General features: G+C 33.2%; 1 protein-coding gene across 1 annotated transcript; it reads right to left on the minus strand.

Moving 5' to 3' along the window:
* Positions 1-317: 317 nt before the first annotated feature.
* Positions 318-7641, minus strand: LOC110447996. Its single transcript, XM_021494008.1, has 6 exons — positions 7555-7641; positions 6334-6357; positions 5195-5227; positions 4885-4908; positions 2960-2979; positions 318-2199 (listed from the first exon to the last, which is right to left on the minus strand). Exons 4-6 carry the CDS (start codon positions 4889-4891, stop codon positions 1750-1752), a joined length of 477 nt encoding a protein of 158 aa, XP_021349683.1. The 5' UTR covers positions 4892-4908; positions 5195-5227; positions 6334-6357; positions 7555-7641; the 3' UTR covers positions 318-1749.
* Positions 7642-11389: the final 3748 nt, after the last annotated feature.

Consider the following 11389-nt stretch of genomic DNA (forward strand, 5'->3'; position numbering starts at 1 on the left):
GGATAGAGAGGTTCTTCGTTAGTTTTCTAAATTGCTAATTATGATACCACTGGATAATCCATTCTCCCTTTGGGTGAGGATAAACTTTACTATTGTTTACATATGAAAATTACATTTTTTTTTATTTCAGAGGGGGATCATTTTAATTAGGTTAAAATAATTATGATTTGAGGATATAATTAAGATTTCAGGATTAAAATTACTTGGTATCACAAAGTACGAAGCTGGCCAGCTCCCTGTGTTTGTGTAAGTGGGGTTTGGGGGTTGGCCAACTGGCAAAATATCTTATTTCTGATTTAAAAACAACAAATCATAAGTTTAGCACTTGTACCTTTTTATTTACATTTCCGATTATTTCAACTTCACGTTTCAACCATAACTCTTTTGTTATTATAAGTTAGATGACAGTTAAGGCCAGATGGGTTCTTGTCACAGAATTGATGTCAAATAATGACAAAACTTAGAAAAAATAACTGAAGTGATCTCTTTTCTTTATCAATTCATTTGAGAGTCACTATTTCCAATTGAAACCAATTATACTGGGGTCAGCTTTTCTGACGTCAAGTTGAAAATGACTCAGTGCCTTTAAAGCTATTGTTTTGTATATAGTGCTAGCTGAAACGTATGTGCTCTGGATTTTACCATACATGGTACATGGCCAAAGAAATATGATTTACCCAAGTCAAAGTAAAAGGACGACCATCCGACAACAGATGGTCCTCCGGGATGACTCCGTCTGGAACCTTGTTTGAATTCCAGACAAATTAGTAAATTAATGGAACAGATAGCGTGCTTATGTGGATTGAACAGAATTCACGGAGACCGGCATTTGATACCGATTGATACAAATATATAATAATAATAATATATAATATTTAAGGCTTTATTTATTCTTGATAACATATTGAGCATAAAGCTCATCTTACATATGGTCAAGATACAATGTATGATAAAATGTACAATTTACAGTTGTTACTGTGTATTAGTGTTGTCTGGGAACTCTTATAAGTTCTAAAGTTATCAGTTAGAACACTAGTATGTTGAATATGTAAGGTATCACTTTATATAATGCAACAACAATGGAGATTGTCCTCTGTTAATTGCATCACGGAGTTATATTAGAACATTGATGAATTTAATTTGCAGATGAGGTTGTTTTCTGATTGAGCGCGAAACATCCGGGGAAAAAAAAAATTCTCCATACTTTTTAGTCATTATAAACTACAGCTTTGGAGTCAAGAAGGATATACTATAGAAAAAAAACGTTTGATAGCCTATAAATGAAGTTTGCATCATAACAAGAGGCTTTGTTTGACTGCAATTTCCTGGAGAGTACCAAATTGTGGGCCTGTTCATAGAGACTAAACAGCTAGCTGTGTTTGAGAAATAATGCCATGGACGCCATTACTCTATTTTCATTTATCCCAATATCTATGATGAAGGACCCTTGTTACAAAGGAACAAAATGTGACTAAGATTAAGAGTGCGAGTGCTCATGAGGAACTCCACTAGGGAGCCAACTAGAGTTAAAACCAAATGTAATGTTGAAAAACGTGAAATTGATGCACACTCTACTGAATAACGTCTATATATTTAAAACACAAATTAAACATTACAAAATACAACAATGAAAAAGGTTATCAAAACGTCAAGTGTAACATTACTTTAACGTCATGATAATGTTAAAAAAGATTCCCGGGATATATACTCTGATGTTGAAATGTTTTGTTTTCATTAGTCATTCAACGGCTATTTTTTGTTAATCTCATACTCCTTCTCAATTATGTCATAAAGGTCAGACTTGCTACGTGCTATTTCCAGGAGATAGTTCTTGTCTGCAACTAGATTAGGATATGTTGTAGAGATGTATGCATACATGTCTTTACTTCCAGAACGACAGGCTTTGTGGAGCACGGATTCGTTATCCGTATCTCTAATGCTTCCAATGTATTGTTGACGCTCCTCTTCTCCTTTTCCTTTAAGCAACAAAGATTCTATAGCGATATAGCAATCTATGTTTCCAGATTCAACAATGCCAAGAAGGTACTGATTACTGTTCTGTGATAACAACTCTGGACATTTTGCATGAAGTTTGAAAATTTTCTCTGTGTCTCCAGATTTACATGCGTCATAGAGGGACTTTACATCTGACAAGCTATGGTTAGGTGCATAGGGATCTAGACCTCCCGTGCCTCGCTCCTGTTACAAATAAACATCAAGAGAATTCAAATTATATCATTATGTATTATGATGACAATGCGCCCATTTAACCACTGTGTAAACGTGCGTGTTTGTGAAGGCCTGTCCGCTAATAAGGTTTTCATGTCGGTGCAATTTATGATTTCATCAATAATATTATACACACAAAAATAACACTTTTTGCATGAGTGTATGCATGTCTTCTCCAAATGACTAAAGAATAAACAGATATGAACTTAATATCTATCTTTATACTATTTGTCGGATAAGCTCGTGCAGTATTGTGAAGAACAACTTTACAATAGTAAAACACTAAATGTTTCTAAACTATTTTTTTAAACCACTAATTACAGATCACTTATTTCCTTTTTCTTCCACCTGTTCAGTTCAGTTTGTGACGAAACCAAAAATGATGATATACTGATGGCTATTGATATAAGTTATGCACGAAAGAAAAGTAAATCGTACAAGTTCAAATACAACAATTTAAAACGAGTCCTTACATGAACACATATTTGTAAGCAACAAAAATGAAATATATCTAAATATGCAATGAATTGCTTCGAGTTTTTATGATTACCAATGAGCATCTTCAGAGACTGATTCTGCCTAACCAGTTATAATATATGATCTTCAAAATTTCCTCCTAAGTTTTCTGTTTGAACTCAAAACTGTTTCCCCGATTTATCTTAGGCTTAATTGAGCGTTTAATAACAAAGTGTTTCATGTAAGTTACACAAGTCAAAATCTTGATTCTTACCTCGGACCTCTCTGTTGAGACTGAAAATGATAAAGGAAAATATATATTGCTATCTGAACGATCAGCCGAATATATCAATTGTATAATGAACGTTCAATTTCGATCTTTGATTAAGTCATCTGACGATAAGAGTTCTGACAATGATAATGAAAATGATGAATATATATGAGAAAGTGATGAATTTGTGGATTTGAGTTAAATTATAAATTTTAATAAGTCAACTCAACACCATATCTTTCAAATTACTTCTATGCTCAATGACCATCGATCGAAAATCCTCGGTCTGTGACAAACGTAAACAAATATAAGGTTTGCGCGGAGGAATATCATGAACCTTAAAATTATGACGAATTTCTACAATAAGATTCATCAGTTTAGAAATATGTGATATCAACGTTTTACTTTTTACACAAAAAAAAATACGCATTAAACGTGTCGCAACGTGTCAAGACCGACTGGTCCCTTTGTCAAGCTATGACTGAGTAAGTGATGAAGTGTGAAATGTCCCGGGGAACTTAGCTATGACGAATTATTTTTTTAAATAAGCATATCTTCATTGGCTTTTCCATGTGCATATATACGCTTAAAATTAAATTACGTTCACAATAATTTGGTAACTTTATACTGATGTGTTTATGACGGACTATTTTCTGACGCGGATCACTTTTGTGTGGATTCTATGTCCGGCTAAGGACGTCACGTGGCGCGGGCAAACGTTCCTTTTTGAGAAAAATACGTTCTCAAATACCGGGAAATGGGGAAATTCTTTCTAAAGTTCTTCTCAAGTTGTTCTCAAATTGTTCTAAACTTTCTCTTGAGTTTTCTCATACCGGCATTCCATGAAAATTAATTTATCAAGCTACCAGTACGTGGTATAAAGTAGTATATTGATGATACAATGTTCTGTCTTACACATTAAATATTAATATAAGATTTATTCAAGAGAGAAAAATATCATTTTGAAGTAATTTAAAACTTCACTCTTTGTTACGTGTCCATATTATACAAGAGAAATGTATTAGTAAATGGTATTGGGTAAAGCAATTGAAATAAAATAGTAACTGTGTTCCAGGAAGGAAAATGTAATATTTGTAGATTTATTTTTAAACAAACTTTCATTTAAAGAATATTTAATTATTTCTTTATGATTACTAAGTTTTGGTGTAAGAGTATTATCTTTTATGGTTAAATAAAATGATATATTTGGGAAGCTTACAACAACATGAATGTAAAGCACCATGTTACTGATACCCTTTCCTAGTACAACAAGCATGATAATAGACTGATAATGAAATTCCGAAAAAATAATCAAAGTATAAGAGTACATGAAATGTTATTTTCTGCTTTTAGTGAAACACTATAAATTGACTAATCATAAATTACAGTCCAAGTCATTGAATCATCAATTTCAGAAAACAAGAATTTGAGGATTGATTAAGATAGTTTATAATAAGTCAAATATTTTATTAGCAAATACTGTGGATTATGTTCAATGCTTATTGAAACCTTGATTTGGTAGATGGGATTGCATGTTTTGATGATTCGAAGAGCTATGCACGATAAACACAAACACGTCACACCTGACATGTGATGGGACAAAATGGAAGCATTCTATAGTCATTTTTATAACAGGCATTTTCCTAGGATTCATTGTGACACAGGAGAGAAAAGTATGTCTGCCAAAATTTTATTAAATTTACATCAACCACTAGAACGTATTTAATAAAACTATTTTTTTATTTGTTGGTGCTTTATTATGCAGAAGACTTTGAGTCTTGATACAATATTTATTAATACAAACAGAGTTATCATATACTTTATAATGTTGCTATGTGTAAGAAAATCGTACTTTACATGAAGTTTTGATAAGTATAAAGGCGTGTTTTAGTTTTGAGTGAAGAAATTGAAATGCATTATTAACTTACCAGTCATGCTGATGGGTTCAGTTTCTGAGGCAGAAATATGAAAATAACAATGGTTATAATTGTGTGTAGAACTTATTTAATGTAACTTCTCTATTGGTATAAAACACACCTAAGCTTTTTTTAATTCTCGAGTTATACTTTGTCGAAGACGTTGAATCGTGATATAACATTGATTTTACTAAGAACTATATCATTCATTAAATTATTTAGAACTTTAAATGTATAAGCCGTTCGTATTGACCAGAAGTATTGATCATTAGAAACGTGTTTAAGTATTTGATACAGAAATTTAAATATAATATATGCTTACCAGATATTATGTTGATGGCTGCTGCATCTAAGGCTGGAAAATGATATATCACAATGGTATGATTAGATTCAGAATGGTATCATTTATATAATATTTAAGTTTTTCACTTTGATATATCACTTCTGGTTTACGAGTATTATCTTTCACATATTACGAATGTAATGATATATTTTGTTAATAATTTGAAGTATGTATTATTTTTAGTCAGTAAAATCTATAGCATCTAAGGAGGATGTTGTGAAGACATTGTTCACATTCAGTTGATGATTATCAGGTCGTTATATGTTTCAACTTTGCATACAGCGGAACGCTGAAACTGTACTGAATTACAGGTCATGGAATAAAATAAATCTTAGTATGACAACAGTAAGAAACTCACTGCAGAAGTAAACACTTAAACAAATATTATAGTAAACAAAGCGGTTGAAATTTGTTCAGTTAGATGTCGATGAATTAAGGGTGTTTAGGATTATTCAATAACAAACATATTTCAAATGTATAAGAAAGATATGAAACAATATTTAATAATGACTAAAGAAACACTTTTAACTTGCTAATCAGAAATGTTAGTCCAAATCATATTGAATCCACAATTTCAGAAGACACGAATTTGAAGATCAAGGACAATAATAAAATACTTTGGAGTGCAAATAATGTAGATTTTGTTCAATTATTAATAAAACCTTGCTGTGGTAGATATGATTGCTGGTTTTGATGATTCTAAGAGCTGTGCGCAATAAGCACGAACACCTCCGATTTGTCAAAGGAAGGAACCAGACGAAAGAAATATATGCTCTATTTTATACTGGGCATTTCCTATTTGCCATCGTGACTCTTCACCGAGAAATCAGTCTGCCGTCAATTAAGAACAACCATAATAATGTATACATGGAACTACTCTTTATGTATGAAACATAATAAAGCTATCAATTGTTTTGTATATGTCTTTTTGGTGTTATATTTTGTTGAAGACGTTGAATATTGACATAACATTGATTTAACTAGGAAAGCTATCATATATTATATTATAATAATTTAAGTATGTGTAAACCACTCTTACTTTACCAGAGGGAATGCGTTTAAGGAACGCGTGCTTAAGTATCAGATGAATGATAATTGAAATATTTATTTATGCTTACCAGTTATGTTGATTGGTGGTTCATCTAAGGCAGGAAAATAAAATATCACAATGGTATTAAATTTGTATTAAGTATGTGTTACTTATGTAATAAAATATCACACTATCAGATAAATTTATACATTTGAATTATTAAATTCAGAAAGATATAATTTTTAAATTTTATTTTTTTTCACTTCGGTAATTTACTTCTGGTTTACGAGTTTCATCTTTCACGATACGAATGAAATGATATATTTGGTTAACAATTTGAAATATGTATTATTTTTTCTCAGTCAGTCTATAACTTCTTAGGCAAAAATTGTGGAGACATGGTTGAAATTCAATTGTTAATTATCAGGTCGTGATCAAAGATATATATTTTCAATTTTACATACAGCGGATCGCTAAAACTGTACTGAATTACAGGTCATGGAATGAAATAAATGTCAGTATGACAACAGTAAGAAACTCGCTGCAGAAGTTTACACTTTAACAAATATTTCAGTAAACAAAGCATTTGAAATTTGTTCAGTAAGATGTCGTTGAATTAAGGATGTTTAGGATCATTCAAATAACAAATATTTTTTGAAATGTGTAATAAAGATATAAAACAATAATTAATGATTACTATAGAAACGCTTCAAATTGACTAATCGTAAATTTTAGTCCAGGTCAATTAAATCAACAATTTCAGAGGACACGATTTTGAAGATCACGGAAAATAGTGTATACGATGTGAAATATTTTGGCGTGCAAATAATGTAGATTTTGTTCAATAAATATTAAAACCTTGCTGTGGTAGATAGGATTGCTGGTTTTGATGATTCTAAGAGCTGTGCGCAATAAGCACGAACACCTTCTACTTGTCAAAGGAAGGAACCAGACGAAAGCAATCTATGCTCTGTTTTATACCGGGCATTTCTGTTTTGCCATTGTGACTCTTCATCGAGAAATCAATCTGTCGTCAATTTACAACAACCATAAGAACGTGTACATGTAACTACTATTTATGTATAAAACAAAACAAATTTAACACTTGTTTTGATGGTTTTTTGGTGTTATATTTTGTTGAAGACGTTGAATAGTGACATAACATTGATTTAACTAGGAAAGCTATCATATATTACATTATTATAATTTAAGTATGTGTAAACCACTCTTACTTTACCAGAAGTAATGCGTTTAAGAAAAGCGTGTTTAAGTATCGGATAATGAAAATTGAAATATAATTTATGCTTACCAGTTATGTTGATAGGTGCTTCATCTAAGGCAGGAAAAATAAATATCACAATGGTATTAAATTTGTATTAAGTATGTGTTACTTAAATAATATGAGATTACCTTATAAGATGAATTAGTATATTTGAATTATAAAATTCAGAAAGATATCATTTATAAAATATCTAAGTTTATCACTTTGATAATAAACTTCTGGTTTATGAGTATTATCTTTAACGAAAAAGAGTATAATATAATTTTTGGTAAAAAATTATGTATGTACTATTTTTGTCAGTCAAATATATAGCTTTGTAGACAGGAAGTTTTAAAGACAAGGTAAAAATAAAATTGACATTTATCAGGTCGTTATTCAAGATACATATTTCAATTTTACATACAGCAAAACGCAGTAAATGTACAGAATAACAGGTCATATTTATTCAGTTAAGTATGGTATAAATAGCTAAGTTATTTGAAGGACGTACATGTATGTGTGTGATGTTTGTGTCTTTGTTTTGTTAAGGCTGTATATTGAAGTATTCGTCTCCTAGCGAAAGCACATATCTAATGCCGAATTCAGAGTGATACAGCACTGAAATACCATGCCGAAGGAATCCAGCACAGATCTTCGTTGAAGTAAATCAACCGCAACGCTAATTCTAAATGCTTAACGTTTTGCATGGAACAATACAATTTTAATTGACTCGAGTATGTTGCAGCCCAGGGCAGATGTATGCTAATTTAATCTTCTTGCTTAATATCCTACCTGAAGGCAGCTTAATTCAAGACTGATGATCAATGTTTAGCATTTGTCAATTAATTTCACATTCCCATCAATAATGTTTTTAAACAAAAAAAGTGTAGTGTAATGTATGCTAGTAATTACCTGTATTTGTACCAAATGTGTGTTACCTGTATTGTGACGTGTAAAGGATTGCGTGTTATTATGAGGGTTCATTCATGCGTATATATACCGCTGGCCGTCGGTCGGTCTCACTCTCTCGGAGAGCAGACCAGCGACCAGCGAGTTATATACAGGTGAGCGAGACAATAGAGCTAAACACTCAGTGACGTGAGGAAAACCACTGGACCAGAACGGCAGAGGGTTTACGTCGGTGGGTGGGCACGGGTTGTCGTCAGGTACGCCGCAGGGGCGTTTGGGTACGTCAGAGCCTCTGGTTGGATCCTCCTCATGGCACCGAGTGAATGTCACTATTATGACGTTAACGCCGGCGAAGAATGTTATTGGGTACCCACATACTAGGTCGCACTATTCCTAAACGTTGTTGTCAATATTGCCAATGCTTATAAATGTTGGAAACGATCAGTTCAGTGTTATGTATATATTTTGTCACACTACAGACTCCAAGGATATAAAACGTACGTCACTTTACGCTAGAACCTGGAAGGACAACGGTGTATGACTAAGGACGTGAACCGTTACAGTAGTATTGGTAATAATTGAGTCTATTGACAGCTTAGGTCACTTAAAAACGTACCTTTATGTGTGTTATGTATGCGAGCATGTGCGAATGAGTGTCGAAGACAGGGTATGGTGGTGTATTTTCCTTCTTGAGTTAAACGCGGACATGATGCCACTATCACAGGGTGGAAATTACACCGAAATACCTTGCCTCCAGCACACATACACAACACATGTAGGCACGTCCTTGAATAACTATATTAGCTGTTGATAAGATGTTAAACAAAATAAAGCCAAACAAAACCTTGATTTCGACTTGATAGTGCTATATCTCTGAAACACCATGCAAAAAACATCAAAGGAAAGCATTCCGATTGGTCAAGTCATACTAACAACGCTTTAAGCGGTTGTTGTCATTACCTTTAATGCTGAATGTTAAGCAGGGAATTAAACTACCATATCTAAGGACTTTGGTATGTTCTGGCACGGGACATCTGGGCGGACGTTTAACATTAAAGTCAAGAGAGAACTGCTGTAGAAAACTGGAACAGACAGGGAGGAGTTTAAGAAGTACCGCCCAGTGTAAAATTGGGTCCAGGCTTTTAGAGGTTCATCTCCATACGAAGTAATCAAGACAACCTGCAACTGGCCTATCAAACGAGGTACTCTACTGAGACGGCCCTCCATTATGACATAGCGAGACTTTGGTGCATTAACTTGTTACTTCTCAGTTTGACTGTTATGCCCTGCTCTGTGATATATCTAAAAAAAACTAACTAGTCGTCTGCAAAGGGCCAAGAACACTGTTATCCGCACCCAAACCAAACAAATGCAGCAAAGCTGCTGGACACCAGATATTTTGATAAAAATCACTTATTGAGATTCAAAACAACACCCTGGAGCAGATATGCACTTCTGAATTTATTCTTCGAATATTAATGGCATTACTTTTATCTTTCATGATATTCTGTTTACACACAGTATCCACATATGTTGCACTGTTGTCATTCAATATATTTCTTAAGACCCTAAAATGTAAAGTTTTACTGCATGTTTAAATGACAACAGTTTGAAAATAACGTCATATTCTGAGAGAGAGAATGCAGTACATGCTTTATATAAAATATAAATTATACCTATCGTGATTTTAACAAATATTTCATTTGATAATGCATTTTTAGATACGAAGACACTCTACACCATAACGCTAGTTTTCTGGTTGTTATAACATATGCGTTTTAAACGGGTTAAATATATCTTGTGTTCAACGAAAAAACAAATACATGTTTCTTGTTTTACAATAATAAAAAGTTAATGGACTCAAATAGTGCTACATCAGAAAAGTGCTGGAATTTGTAGCGTGCTATTTAACGCCATCTTTTAATGACGTAACGCTTGAACATTCCAGAGCGCCATTTTAAAAGGATCTTAACGCAATTTTGACGTTTGCTGCTATTATCTGTTTAGATTTCCAAACAAAAATGGCATCATTTGACAAGTTGAGAAAATACCATAATGTATGTTGCAACTGTGGATCAGAACAGCCACTTATTTTGCCGGCACCTCATCTGTACTTTGCAGTGAAAAGAATGTACCGTTGTGATTGAACAATACTCAGAGTGGGATCTCCATGTGTGAAAATTTAACATTCGTATATCTTGACCGCAGTGAAGATGACATATTTTATCAAACGAAAAATGAATGATGATAGGGTTTCCTATTATATTTTTGTAGATATTATGCGGTCGTAGTTTCCCAGAAGGTTTTCACGCTTAAGGAAGTATCGGAAGTAAACAAAGTGTTTATATATCAAACCCATGAGGCGCTTACGGGTTTGAAAAAAAGAACAAATAAACCAGTGTTATCTGTATTGCACTGGTTATCAATATTAAACAGGTCGAAGTACAAATTTTTTGTATACACATATATATGCAGTGAATGATTACTGTGGTCAGCGACAGAATCCATGTTGTGCCTTCCAAACTCACGCATAGTGGCATACGGAAATCGGTGCTTTGAGAGGGTTTCGGCTTCGTTTCGGTTTTGTTAGCTGTAGGGAATTTCCCTTTAGCTCAGTGGTAGAGCATCTGGCTGGAGAAAGAAATGGTCGCGGGTTAGAGCGGACAGCGACGGCTTTATCTTTATCACTATTCCCCGTATTATTACAGTCTCGTGCTTGGTGCTTTTTGTATGGTATTGTATTGAGGTACTAAAAAATCGGCATCAGATCAACACTATCGGAGAAACAAAAACAGAAAATCATCACGATACCAACAACGGCATAGACACATGGATTGCACGTAAAGAGGCACGCATGTGATGAACTTAGTTCTTATTAAGACGCTTAGCCCAAAGATAAATATACTAGTGATTATCCAACTATCTGTCGTTGGAAGATTAATATCAAACAGAACAGATGTTATTAAGATACACA

The sequence above is a fragment of the Mizuhopecten yessoensis genome, unplaced genomic scaffold (genome assembly GCF_002113885.1).
Source record: "Mizuhopecten yessoensis strain PY_sf001 unplaced genomic scaffold, ASM211388v2 scaffold3755, whole genome shotgun sequence".
Taxonomy (NCBI): Eukaryota; Metazoa; Mollusca; class Bivalvia; order Pectinida; family Pectinidae; genus Mizuhopecten; species Mizuhopecten yessoensis.